The 14691-nt window shown below is 39.8% G+C and overlaps 2 protein-coding genes across 3 annotated transcripts in view; both read right to left on the reverse strand.

Moving 5' to 3' along the window:
- Positions 1-5828: 5828 nt before the first annotated feature.
- On the reverse strand, positions 5829-10020 carry LOC119546115. The gene has a single exon (XM_037852204.1). It carries the CDS (start codon positions 9982-9984, stop codon positions 9730-9732), a length of 255 nt encoding a protein of 84 aa, XP_037708132.1. The 5' UTR covers positions 9985-10020; the 3' UTR covers positions 5829-9729.
- Positions 10021-10184: 164 nt separating this feature from the next.
- LOC119546116 (guanine nucleotide-binding protein subunit gamma-e) overlaps positions 10185-14691 on the reverse strand; it is a 42075-nt gene continuing 37568 nt past the window's right edge. For both annotated transcript variants that reach the window (XM_037852207.1, XM_037852205.1), the window contains exon 3: positions 10185-10324. In XM_037852207.1, coding sequence (XP_037708135.1) covers positions 10219-10324 — 106 coding nt within the window. In that variant the 3' untranslated portion in view covers positions 10185-10218. The remainder of the gene's footprint in view (positions 10325-14691) is intronic.

Consider the following 14691-nt stretch of genomic DNA (forward strand, 5'->3'; position numbering starts at 1 on the left):
ACTACGAGCGTTGTCCGTATTTTTCAGTCTGTGTGGACTGCGTGTGCAAAGTGCAAATTAACGAGCCGTGTTCACTGAAAAGGACGCACATATCAGCAGATTCTGATGGCTCTTCCTGCTCCATGAGGGCGAATACAACGCGTTCAGCCAGGCGATGGAAAAAATGAAAACTGTTTGGCGTTATTAATTAAAGGACTGCGAATGAAACGCTCGCCTGATTGCCATTTTATGCCGTTGAAGGGGATAAATTAACTTTAACAAGTAGATGGGATATGCATGGAGAGGCGGATGAATATACTACCCAATTAACGGGATCCGATCCTTTAAGCAGGGACTGAACTTAAAATCCGATTATTAAGAATATTTAATTCTAGGAAAGCATTTAAGAAGTGGAGGAATACAATGCTTAATAAATGTTCGGATAGAAATTATAATTTTCAATCCCTTACCTTCTATATTCAAATCGCCTCGAAACCCGTTTGGTTTCCATTTTATCAAACACAACTGTACCTTATAAGTTATAGAGCCGTTTCGAACAAGCATTTGAAAATATACATATACCACATTGATAATCCCTCGAGGAATATTTATAAGCTTATGAAAGTTATTTGTAAAACTTCTTTCCCATGGCTTCTCATTAGGCTCCCACTGAGAGTATTAGCCACTTCGCTGAAAACCAACTGACTTTCCACCCTGCTTCATTGCACACTTGCCCGGAAAATATTTTTATAAATCTGTATACGGGCACACACACACACTTACAATCGAAGAGGGAAGGAAAGAAAAGTTGGTTGGAAAAGAAAAACATATTTTTATAGGCTTTCTCTCCGGCTCTTGGAAATGCAAACACAGTTGGCAGAGGGTGGTTAAAAGGGGTGTTGGCAGGGTCGGCTGATTAAGGAAAAATGTTTTCCTGCGTTCCGTATTGTAGGTATACGTTTATATTTATGAAATTGGAACAGTTCTGGCTTTAATTAAGAGAAAGTTAAAAATGCTGGCGTGACTGGTAAATATTTCATTTAACTTTTGCAAAGCACTTTCGACTTTTTCCATGGCGCCCCTTGTCATCTGTTGCCTCATTTCGGCATTCTTTTCGCACTTTGCATTGCAGTTGGCCAACGAAATTCATTTAAATACCCAACAGCCCGCAAAGTATGCAACGATTTTTGTTCTCACTTTCCCTTTGCCTGTGCTAGTGTTAGTGTGCGTCTCTATTTCTGTCTCTGTGTGTGTGTGCTAAATGCACTTGTTCTAGATAATTAAAAATGTCATGCAGCTTTTTTTTGCCACCCCTGCAGCTCGAGTTTTGCATTTAATTTCGTTGCACGTTTTAGATTTTGTTTCTATATTTGGCTAAAATTTCGTTGCATACTCTGCGGCGCCCTAGTTACGTATTCATCGTCTATGCCCGCTCTTGATTTCCGCCTTTGTTATTTGCGGGAATTCTGGGCTTATGCGTGAATAGTTTTGGCTTACACGTCACTTTGAATTTATTCCCTTTTTTGCTGATTTTGTGTGGGCGAATTTTTCCTTCATTCATGCGTTTATTTTTACGGTGTGTAATCGGATTTTTTGCTGGGGCTTTTTACACTCGACTGGTCTGTGCGTGTGCGTGTGTGAAGGGAATATGGGATTAAAATATATACCAATATTATTTTAGGCCTTGATGGAAAATGGATCAAATTTTGTAACAATTTAGTTGCTTTGTAATCTCCGATTTGCCGCTTAGGTGGCTTTTGAAACTGATTAAGGTCTTATGACACTTGCTTTGTTTTTGACTAACAGCCTGGATTTGTTTAAAAGGATATGCCAATCTAAAGAAGAAAGGGTCTACACCTAAACAACATTTTATGATTTCATATATTAAATCATCTGTATGTTACCATTACTTTTTAAAACCAATTCAGTAAGTTAGGCAAATATTGAGTCAGTGTCATAAGGCCATAAGCATCAAAAATGGTATTAAAATCAGTGAAAAGCAATTTGAACTGGTAAGATAGTAAGTTCGAATTTTCGCAGTTCAAAAGAACGTTCCCAGACCCTTGAGGCATTTGCATAATTATTTCCACCAATGCCGCAACCGCAAAGAGAACTCCTGTGAATAGGACCGAACTATTGGCGAAACACTCAACAAATTGCAGGGAAAGTTGAACCGCAGAGTGTAAATAAACCCAACCACATATTAAGGCTGCCCCCCAAACTATTTTCCCTTTTCTTCTCAGCCTTTGTTGGCAGTTGGCAAATTAATTGATCTGAGGTGGGATGAGCGGGCCCCCACTTGGCACTCGAAATTAATTTGACTCCCGCCAATAGAACCGTTTGAAATTGTTGCTAAACAAATTTTCTTTATTCCCCAGTTTAGTTTAGCGTGGAAAACTTTTTGGCGCTCTTCTTGCCAACTTGCCAGCAATTGAGTGCGAAGTGTTTTTGCTTTTATTTGCGAATCGCTTGGTGGGAGAAGGATTCCAAACAGTTTTTTTGGGCAGCAGGTGATAATTTTTTTCCACCGTAATTGAGTGCAGAACCTTTCAACGCCTCGGCACACAAAAGGGGTTAATCGGCTTCGTTCCGCAAGTCATTTGCATAATTGTGCCAGAAGCACGGGCCAACTGAAGGGTCACAGGATATAAGGATATGACGTCCTCCCACCTGACTGCCCTCGACCCCAAGTCGCTCGCAATTAAATTTAATGAGAATTAATGCTTATAAGATTTGACTGGATGCCATATTTTTTTCCACTCGGTCGAGTCTCAAAAGCCCAATGCGGTAAATTACGGAAAAATATCAAAAGCCATTGAAATGGGTTGGAAAGACGAGTTCTGACTTATGCTTGTTTCAGGATAAATTAAAAAATATTATTAAGCGCTTATGGTGAGCTTAATTAAATGTAAACTGAATCCCAAATTAATCTTAAGAAATTTTTACTTTTATGTTTTTATGTTGAACCAAGTCTTAGCAGAAAAATTTTCGAAAGTTTTTACCCAGAGTTCGTGATTTTCCATAGCTGATTATTTTCGTGGGGCTGTGACCTTTCGTTGGTTGGGTCCTCAGCCAATTTACAGCTGCTTTCATTATTCATGTTTAAATTCAGCTTCCTGGCCGGCTGCCTTTTTGCCGTTTTTATCACCAGGCGGCTGCCCAAAGAAACTTTCGTCGGTCATGCAAAAAGCGCAAAGCGGCCGCAAGATAAACGTTAAACAAACTTTATGCAAGCCAAACCAACAGAAAACAGCCAGGACCACACAGAAAAAATGTGAGAGGCCAAAAGTGAAGCCTGATAATTTTGCTGTTGCTTTTTTAAATAAAATATAAATCAAGCCATGTGTCGGGGGGAGGGGGGGTTTGAGGTGTTCTGAGTGCTCTTTGGGTTACAGCTTGTCACCAGTCCGTCCGTCAGTTGGTCGGAAAGAGACAGACAGTCGGCCAGGTAACTAAGCCAGACTGTCAAACAGTTGGCTTTCCCCATGGTGAGATTTCCCAGCGCTTTTCTCCTACATTCTTTTTTTTCGAGCACTGATAAATCCCTGCGCTGACAGTTCGTTGACTGCTTTAGCGTCTCCTGTTCGCCCACCTGAGATCCCCCTGGGCTGGCAGAGAAAGGAGAAAGCTTTCGCCGGCACACGCTGCGTATGCTTGATAAGCAATCCCCAGCTGACACGTTAATTAGGATAGGAGAGCAGGCCTTGACGTGATTCTGGCCATGTTGCGGGGTACTCATTAAAAACCAGCAAACCGAAACCCCATCCCATTTTCATAATCAAACAGAAACGAAAGTCAACCGAAACCCAAGGCCACAGCAGAACAGCAGTCATGTCAATTGCATTAGAAATTGCATTTAATGAGCACTGCAAGGGGGTGCACAAAAGGGTGGACAGGCCAAGAGTTACGGGGGATGCAAAGGCAAATGGCGTGGAAAATGGCGACACTGAGGCGCCAAAATGGCAAATAGTGTACAGAAATGACTACCAGCTGTCTTTAAATGTATGGCATTTGTGCACTTTAATCACTCAATTTTGCACATGCATTTATTAATCACATTTACTTCACTGTCAGCCAGCGTAAAATATCGAACTGAACTGATTTGCATGCACAAAAGCCAATTTATAATCGCTGCCAGGGGACTGGCATTTTCGTGATCATTTATTGTCCGGCCTTTGTGTTACAACCATTGTCACTGCATAGTCTGGGCAATTGAAATGCAAATTTGATTGTGCCCCCAAATATGTGAAATAATTTGACAAATTCTCTGAACGGTGGCGCCCCTGGGGATACTTTTAAATGCGTTAAGCCAGCCTTCGATTCTATTTAAGCCCTTTCATTTAAAGGCAGCCATACTTGTGTGTATCCAGCTGGGAAGGGTTTGCCAATCTGATTTGAAAAGACCACATACCGGTCTCCTCAACGGAGTGAGAAATGAATACTTGATAAACCAACGATGGGCAATAAATAGCCATGTAGCGATGGAGAGTGAACGATATTTCCCCATCGTACCTTCCTGACCCCCTTTTTTTTATGAAGCTCCATGGTAATTTAAACACTTCCAAGCTGAACATTCTGCTCCTGAGTGAGTTCCCCTGGTTTTGTTTTCCATTTTACTCCTGGGTGGCATTAATTTCGCACTCCAGCAATTGGCATATAAATATTCCGCAAGGCTGCCATTTTTTCGTGTTTGCGGTCCGCTCCGTAGCCAACTCAATTTGCATATGGAATGTGTCTAAATATGGAGATATTTGCCAGCCACTTGTGCGCAATATCGGGCAGCCACTTAAGTTTATTGGGCAAAATCCGAAGAATTTAAGGAAAAGAGGTTCACTAAAAATAAACTCGTTGGTGCTTGGTGTTTAATTAAAATCTTTATTTGTTCTAGCAGCAGCATCTGAAACAATACACATTTTTAAAACCCATTGAGGCAGAAATCTGATAATCAGGCGCATGACTCATTGTTTTCTGGCAGACAAAGGCGGGCAGCAATTGCCAATCCATTTTCTAATCGGATTTAACTGACTGGCAATGCCAGTCATTGGCACAGTTCAATGCCTCTGGATTGTTGAATTTGCTGAACCAAAATGTTATTTAAAAGCCATAGGGCTTTACCACAGCTCAAATTGAATTTGTATTGAACGAGGGGCAACAGATTTTTATGTTGGCCCTAATAAACTCAGCTAAATGGATACCTCATCACGCATACGCACCGTTTGCTAATTACTCAAAACATGTTAAGCAACAATTGAACAAGTTGATGAAATTCAAAGGGAAACTTGGCCCGGCTAAAAGTTTGCTGCTTATCCAGCAAGCTGGCAAACTGGCAAGCTGGCAAACTAACAAGAAAGCAAGAAGCAAAAGTTGGCAACAACAGATGCAGTTTAAGAAACTGTCGCCGGCTGCTCTTTATACTGCCTGATATCCCTCCATACTTACGCCAAGTGCAATTGTCAAGGCCAGGATGCTGAAATGAGATTTAACCCAAAGTTGTTGGCGGTCGGCAGAGCGAAGACGAGGTTAATCTGGAGAAATACATTTAAATTTGCTCAAAAACGAAGCACAAGCGCAATTATGTACAGGCCAAAAAGCATATATACGAAATAATACCAACTGAATACGGTAAGTATGGAACTTAGGCAAAGCGAGGCAAAGGAATAGGGGAAGCACAAGGCAGCATCATCATCAAAGCACAATAATCATCATCAACATCAATAAATCGGGTTAGGATCGTAGCACGGTGGTCGGGAAAGCTTCATCGGTTGACGGGAAATTGGGGGAAATAAAACACAATCGACATTTTTGTTAGTTTTTTGTTTTTTTTTATAGAGAGGGTAGTTTTTCTCCGCTAAGGATTTTCAAAGTTTACTTTTATTTAGAGAAGTTCCTTTAATGATAATCATACTTATGCTTTGTTATTCAAATAGCTCTTTTGCCTTTTGCTTACTGTTGATTTCTTTTTTAGTAGATGTTGTTAACAGCTAAATACATGTTCGTTATATCATACTATTTGAGTTTCGTGTTTGCTTTCTTCAGGTGTACTTCTTCCTCTCACCTATTCGTGTGGTTTGTTTTTGCTTTTGCTGCGTTAAAATTCTCTTACTAACTAGATTTTTAGCTTTGGTTTTTTTTTCTAAATTATAATTGTTTTGTTTGGTTTGATTTGGTTTCTGGTTTCGCCTAAGGTGTAATTCGGCACCGTGACTTTGTTTGTCTGAGTTCGCAATTCGACAAGTTTAAGAATCAATCATATCATATAAGTTTCAGAATCTTAATCTATATGTCCATATATCTTAGTAATTACGTGACTTAATACCCTAAATTGTAACAATAAATTTTTTTCCACTGGTAAATAGTACACACATTTAATGAATACACATAGTAATATTTGCCATAAAGCGTATCTTTAATATTGAGTTTATCTTTAATCTGTAATATACTGGTTTGTCCATATATAATTTAAACGCTTTTAATGAACTGTAACACCAACTTACCGCCTAGACAATCGTGTTCTTTGTATTTACCTAGTTCGACTTTGGCCTGACATCGCTAATGCTCTGCTCAAGGCAGCTCGCGGTTATCGCAGCTTTTGGCACATACTGTACTTCTGCTTCTGTGCAATCGTCAACTGTCTTCACTTATCTGCTAGATTCTTTAATTGAGTTCGCGTCGATTCGTGTAACTTTCAATAACTTTTGGTGTAATATTTCTCTGGTATATATATGTAGATATTAATAGTTATTTTTTAATTTAACATTTATATAGTTGCATATGATAATGCTTTAACTTGCTGGAAAAATGACTAACTTTACCTTTACTTAACTTTCCCATCATTCCGTCTATCCTTTCACAAATGACCCTCAACATTAATTTTACTATGGTTTGCCTTGTTGTGACTAATTGTAATACGATTAATTAACGATTTTCGATTAAATACTGACAAAGTGTGAGTACACCTATCGAACGAGCTTTGCCTGTGCCCCATACCCAGTCAAAACTGTCGGAAACAATCGTATGTTATCAAATCGAAGGAAACTTCTCAAGAACTTATCCTTTTCTGGTCGGCGACACTTGTTCAATTTTGGTGGCACCCTCACACCCATTTTGCCGGGACTCCATGCCCGGCTACTCCGCGTGCTTAGTGCTCTCTTGAACGCATGTACGATTCCGCGCGGGAACTAATTGGAACTAGCTAAATTATGCCAGTCTGGACTGAGCTTGAGGCACAAAACTTAATTGCTCTTCCGTATTACTATACATTTATATATATTAATTTTAGCTTGAACTTTATGCTTTGATTTCAACTTCCGAGCAGACGTTTACACATTCAGGATATGAAGCATGCAAGCGAGGTCTGGCCACACTGATTGTTCCACATCCCAAGGCGTTCCACCTGTCTGTGAAGCCTGGCATGCCCTTAGGACATGACCAGTCTTCAGCCTTTTGATTATACTTCACTGAATCGTTCTATTCGTTTCCCTATATATGCCAATTCGTCGTATGAGTATATAATATTCGATTTATATTATTTTTGTAACCACCAATACCTTATATTAATTTTGTGTGTTTGTTCTGCTCAATTTTGAGATGCAGCTTCTGTCTTCTCGGGTTGGAGACACTCGGTGTAGCCTTCGGGTTATCTGATGTTCGATCTTGACGTAGCGCCTTGCTACTTTGTGCTTCTCGTAACCATGATGTTCCATTTTCACGTTTTCTTTGGGGCCCAAACAGTCTCCGTAGCTTTGGGCTCCTTGACTTGATTTCCCTAGATCCTTTGGGGTTTCCTTATGATTTACCTCTAGTTCGTTAGCTATTGTGTTCTGATTCATCTTATTCTCAGGGGCCTTTCACTTCTCCTTTTTCCCATTCGTTTTCTCGGAATTTGCGTCTGCTTCGTTTGCTTCTTATTTGTAAGTTTAATTTTCTGCTTGTTGTATTTCGAGTTGCTGTAGAGTTTTGCGCGACTTACTTATAATTAAATTTACGCTCTCTGCTCAATTTGCTACTTTGTTCCTCAACTTAATATTATCATTAAATGTGTTCATTTTAGTCGCTACATAATTGAAGTGTTTTTCATTTAGGGTCTGTTTTATATTTTATTTGTAACCTCAGTTTGTCGTTTCACTAATTTCAAGTATGTGTCGTGTGTAATGTGTTGTGTTTGTGTTTTGGTTGTTGTCTTTTTCTTCTCATCTTCTTGTTCATCCTAATGCTGAAAGTATATTCTAACTTGTTAATGGAAATCATTGCGATAAGCTGAACTTAGCATTTTATTAACGTAAACACATAAAATCGTCTTTGCTAGATATTTTTATGACCTTCTTTCAAACAGCTGAACAGCGCCTTGTTTATTTTTGGGAACGGCCACTGGGGCTCGCCCATTCAATATCGTATATAATAGTTAATAATATAATATAGTTTACTCTTGTTCGTTTTTGGTTTGTCAAGTCCATTCTGCAGTTACGCATATAACATATAAAGTTTCAGCTGACTTTTGTGGATCTCTCTAAAGTATTTCACTAAGCTGGTTCAACTATGATCCATACGAATATTGTGGGGTCTTCTTCAATAGTTAGTTGTTCTCGTATGGTTTTTCAGTGTTCGTGTATGTGGTCTGCGTATATAATAATATTCCGCTAGTTAATCGTAAACATATTTGTTATAACTAAATATAATATTATCATCCTCGAGTGACTACAGCGTCTGCCTTTAAATAGCTCGTTTGCCTAGCATATAACTCTATAAGTATGTATGTTGTATATAAAATTATAGTATCCATATATCGTATATACTATATGTTGAATTAAGTAAACACAATTGAATTTCTGCTCGGTTAGCGTTTGCCTGGCTACCAAATTAAAAAGCGCTACTCAGTATACGAAACTACTTAAATATTTAGCCCTTGATCTTAATCGCATTCCTGTGAATCATGAAAAAGTTTTCTCTTAACAAAGGTTTTTCTATTCCTATTGGTTTTCCATTCTGGGGGATAGTTTCTTGGACAAGCTTTGCAGGAGAAACCTTTTATAAAAGTTTGTAGATTTATTGGTTTCGCATGGGATTTCTGGGTGCTTCTAAGGCTTCTTGTTGACTCTACTGATGATGGGTGGGTTACATTAATCGAGGCATTAACATTTAGTTGCGCTTGCCCATTTTCTTGTTCATGACTGATATGATTGAGTTAGCGTTGTCGACTACTGTGTTTTGGTTTTGGTTTCGGTTCGGGTGGGATTAGATGATGGAATGTTATGTCTATGATGATGATGTGCAAAGAAATACATAGCGATATAGAAACGAGACTTCTAAGGATGTATGGCATGCAATAACGACTAGGAACGATAGCTAGAAAGAACGAAGAGGGATGAACGAGCGAGTAGAGTTGTAGAGAAGTAAGAGAGAGACGAGCTTAAAACGACGAGAGAGGAACGACGAAAGATCGACAACGATGAGGAGCGCACGTGATGATGGATCGAGTTCGTGATAAAGTAACGAGTAGCGAGTAACAAGTAACGAGTATCGAGCTACGAGTAGCTGGTGTCCGCACTCGCTTTTCTGGGTGTTCAGGATGTTTTCTGGCTGTTCTCTCCTCACACAGAAGGCTGTGGGCTGTGGTTCACTGCTTCCACTACGCAGCGCATTTTGATTATTTTTATTGAGATGAGATTGTAAGACTGTGGGCATAATTTTCACAACTTAAGCCTAGATCGAACTCATACCAAGCAACACCCGATGTCCTTCGGCCCCTTCAATTTAATGCCACCTCCTGCGGCGGTAGGTGACCTGTTCGTTGACCAGCTGCCAGAACTTGGCGTTCAGCCAAAGGACGAACAGGAGCAGCTGCATGAGCAGCGGCCATTGCTGCAGCTCGTACCGCGTCCTTCGCACCAGCTGCTGCAGGCGTCGTCCGCCCCGCTTCCCCCCGCCGCCCATTGACCGATCCTCCGGCGGCTCATAGCTCAAGTTGTAGTTGTAGTAGTAGTAGTAGTTGTTGTTGTAGTGCTGCATCTCCACCGGCACCAGATCTAGGGATTCATCCCGTCCCGAAACTTGGCTGCTACATCGGTTCTGGGTCTCTAATTGCTGATGATCTTGAGGCTGGTCCTCAAAGGTATATTGATTGGTTGCTGTATCTGTTGGTGTTGTTGTTGTTGTTGTGGTATGAGTCGTGGAATGGGTTGCATTATTGTTGTTTGGCTGGTTATCATAGTTATGGCGGTATTTCTGTGGTTTACGATAATATTACATGATAACGCATTTGCCCTTTTCAGCCCACGGATTGTTCTTCTTATCCGGCGCGTTGATCAACGGATCGTTCTTCTCGTTCTCCTCGATGAACGAGCGCATTCTGCAAAGAAATATGAACATTATGAATAGATTTTGAATTTTTCACTTTGAAGGGCTTAGAATAATAACACTAGAATTCAAAATTAAGTCGATATTGTTCCCTGAACTTTATAATAAAGAAAGTCAACAACATTCAGTTAAAGAGGATTTATTTTATAAGTAATGGAACCTTAAAAAACTCGCGGTTTATGTGTTCTATTTATTATTATTTATTTATTTTGTAAGCTTTTGTAAAGGTGTAAATCAGGTGTAAACTACCGACGTCCCACGACTCACTAGAGAGATTATTTAATACTCCCAAAGGCAGCTTATAAATATGATACCATTTCGTTTACCTTTAACGTAAAACTTAACTGAGCTCCAACAATATAATTTGGTAATCTCGTTCTTTAAAGCTCATAAAAAGTCTAAGCTCTCGGTCTTCCTGGCCTCTGTTGCAAATCAAGACATTTTAAAGGAATAAATACAAAAAAAGGGGGCATCCGTCGGCACTTAAAGCTAAGCGGACATAAACTTGAAAATACATCACTTTATGCGGGGGAAAAGGGTTTTTCGGGGAAATACTGGCTTAAATTTGGGGTCTGAAAGGCAAGGGACAACAGATTTTATGTTAATCCACACGCAGATGGACATTAAAAATGTTTGAACAGTTTGCACGCGCCAAGGAAACTAACATTTCAAAACCTCCCTTGGAACCCTCTTCCCCGTCGAAAAATATATAAATTTTGTATATTGTTGCCCCGCTGCCATTGTTGTTTTTTGTTGTAATACGCTTATCCTTCGGGCCATAAAAATGGTGGCCCTGCCGTTCGCATTCTTCCCTTACTTTATTCCCCCGACTGTCTGCCAGTCCCTTCTCCTCCATCTGTTTATCTATTCTTATTCCGCATTCGCTACTTTTCCTCAAGACAAAACATTTCGTACTTTTCCCTTCTAAACTTTTATATATTTTTTGCAAAATTTGCAGGAATTTATTTATTTAAAGGGAGTGTTGGCGAGGAGAAGAAAGCAGCTTGAAGGCACATCTTCTGGCAGCTGAGGAATAGACAGTTTGAGAGACAGTCGCCTGCGAATGAGTTTTGCATTTCAATTTGTTAGTTCGGTAGTTTCCTGTCTTTCGCCCTAAACTTTACCCTTGAGTACTCGAATACAAAACCTTCTTCATTGCTTTCTTGTTAATAAGACTCTGTGAAAGTTGTTAAATTGAAAGAGCAGAAGTAATATTCATGTTCTTTTTGAAAGCTTTCGTATAGTATGTCTGTGAGAAATAAGTGGCATTTGCATTTTGTTGCAAAATATTTAATTTGTAAAATTCGCATATGTGTTAGTGCAGGCTTAAAATTCATTCAACTCCATATATATCTAAAATATATATGTATGTTAATAGTTTTCTTTATAACTGGACTAATGCTGCCAAAAGATTTTGTTTTGATAAAGCAACACAATTTTGAAATGAAATACCCAAATATATATAGAAATGTTTATTGTTTCTTTATAAATTGAATGTAAATATCACATTTTAAATTGGACTAATTCTGTCGAAAGACTTTATTTAGATAATGCAACACAATTTTGAAAAGAAATATTTATTTATCAGAAAAGTAGATGTGAAGTATTTGTATACATCAATATAATTTTGATCGAAAGTTAGACTGAAAAATTTGTCTTTTGTGCTGGTTAAATCTAACAAACTTATTGCAGAGAAAGAGAAAAGCTGGAGGCACTTTTCCCTCCCAAAGCCCAGTAAATAAATACTTCGATTGCCCATTTGCCTCGGTTGCTTTCTGCACTTTCCGGCAAGCAAATTGCATATTCCAAAAGCAGCAGCATTTTGTGGCTTTATTTATTGGACAAATGTTTTCTCTTGGCTTCTTGACCAAATGTTACAGCTGTTCCTTGGCCTGAGATTTCCCCATCCACTTGGCAGGATTATAATATATTTTATTTGGGTGTTGTGTGTACACTTTCATTTGGCCGCAAAATTGCTTTAAGCAATGTGCGGTTACTTTGATGTTCGGCTTGTTCGATTAATTTAATGATTTGCATTCCGTGTGGCGACGTGTTTAGGAGCTTGTCATCAATAGTTTTGATTGTTCGCCCAGCAAACCCTTCTCACCCCTGCCTGGGTCTCAATTATCGAATGCCGAGGTGTGCTCAGGTGGGGTCCGCCCTCCGTGTAATAATGGGCGTGGCATGCATGCATAATTTAACTTAACAAGACCATGTCGTCGGCAGCGATGTCCTTGTTACCTCGGTGTCGTTATCCTCATGCCTGTGCGTGTGTTTGCGCTGCGTTTGTGTGTGTGCTGGATTTTCTCTATTTCCTTGCTCATTTTCCGCATCAACAGAGCAAAAGGCAATGTCATGCCAGCGGTTGGGGAAATATCCCTCGAAGGACTGCCTAAAACAATGCCCCCTGCATCCCCGTCCTAACCACTTTTTGGTCTCTATTCGGCCTGGCTAATGGGCTTATGACTTTGCGGTTTCAGCCCGTGCAACCGGGAAAACTCACACACACAGAGGAATGTAAAAATGAAAATCCACTGAGCTTAGGAAATATTCTTTTTGCCTTTCTACTGTTTTCTCTGGTCTCTGTGTTTTTTTAAGGGTAAACAAAGGCCAAGGGTTTTTAGGGGTTCGAGATTCGGCTCGGCAGTCAAGGCCAGGTCGAAGCGCAGTAAACAAAGTTGTTATGATGACGTTGGATCTTTGGCAAGCGAAAGGTAAATTTGGAAAATATCCAGGGCTGACCTCAAGGTTAGGGAGTCCAGCCTAAACCCTTTTAGAAAGCGTGTTGCTGAACATGCATTTTTAATGAGAGCAACAAAGCGGATTGAAAAGGGCACCCAGACCCCCGGGATATCTGGTTATAAAAGTTCGAACAAATAATGACCCCGAATAAAGAAATGGCAATTAAAATGTATTGCCATCAAAGTTTAGCAGACTTTGGAAAGCCATGAAATAATCTAGAATTTCGCTCATGAGTTTCTCATTTGCCTTCGAGCTTCTTAGGCGCACAAGTGCATGACATCATTAGCATCTGTGATGAGTTTCCCTTGTTTTGGACAACTTTTCTCATAACACAAGTAGGTAATGGGAATATAAGTAGAAGTAGGCGAAATGCCACAGGGACATAAAAAACTTTTATTCGTCATCTGCATTTAATTTGAGTGCCTTTGCCGAGCAGCAAGGAAAAGCGCCATGGAAAACAGGTTGAGTGCCTCTCAAACTGCCATTCAGCGGCGAACACATTGAAAACTAATTCAGCAGCCGTTAATTTAATATGTAGACCACAAGTCTGCAGTCGTTTCCCTTCAAGTCTGAATCCCCTTAGCTAACCACAAGCCCACATGGCCATGTCGACCATGCTGGGCTTTTATGTGCTAATTGAAAGACCTCCCATTCCTGTTCCCATTTCCCATTCTGCTTTCAGATGTACATATATACACACATACTCCCCGGGTGGAAATGGTACTCTGAGCTGAATAATCGTGAGAGCCTTAAATGAAAAGTCATTTGGACGCACTTCCGAGGAACAGAGGTCCTGACAACATTTTGCTCTTAGGGTTAGGCGAATTAATGTTCTGTGGCGAGTAACGATGAAATCAGCATAAAGGGTAACAGGAAGTTCAACCTCAAACATCGAAAGATGGTGAAATTAAACAATAATGTAATTCAGCGGATGTACGCATTAGCAGGAATTAATAATTCAGAAAAGACAATTTAAAATAATTTAAACGGGGCTTCACCCAAATGATAATTTAATTCCCATTTCTTTTCGACACAAATTGTTGAATTATTGCCTAATAATTATCATTATTGTACGGTTGTAAAATTGAAAACGATATGGACATCAAATGGAAATAAGTCCTAATTGACAGGAAAACAGCAACCGTTTTGCGGTTGGCACTAAATCGAAATGAAATCAGCGTTAAATTCATGCTGATGATTTCTATTAATGAAGTAATTTGTAATTTGTTGCCTGTATCTCTCTAAATGAAATGCCATTCAAGGGTCTAGCTCACCCACATCAATCTAGGCTCAACGGAACGAGCGACACACGCACAATCTATAATTAAATGCGAAACCGACATTTGGAATTCCTCCCCTTTTCCGCCCCAAAACCATTCAAGCGACCATTTACCTTTGAAAGTTTTCCTTCTACCTTTTCCGGTCTGTCAGCTGCACAAAAAACATAAACACGATGTAAATGTTGATTTATGACAACCACAAACACACGCAAGTGCCCATGGTGCGTATACGTAATCGCACGCAATCTTAAGCGCCTGAAAGCATGCTACAAAAAGCATTATTTATCGATGGCAACCGCAGTGGCAGAAGGCGTTCGCATTCGAAAGCAGCTGGCTT

Source organism: Drosophila subpulchrella, chromosome 2L (assembly GCF_014743375.2).
Source record: "Drosophila subpulchrella strain 33 F10 #4 breed RU33 chromosome 2L, RU_Dsub_v1.1 Primary Assembly, whole genome shotgun sequence".
Classification (NCBI taxonomy): Eukaryota; Metazoa; Arthropoda; class Insecta; order Diptera; family Drosophilidae; genus Drosophila; species Drosophila subpulchrella.

Excerpts from the sequence above, each read along its gene's own strand:
- LOC119546115 (XM_037852204.1), bottom strand. The coding sequence starts at position 9,984 with ATGCAGCACTACAACAACAACTACTACTACTACTACAACTACAACTTG.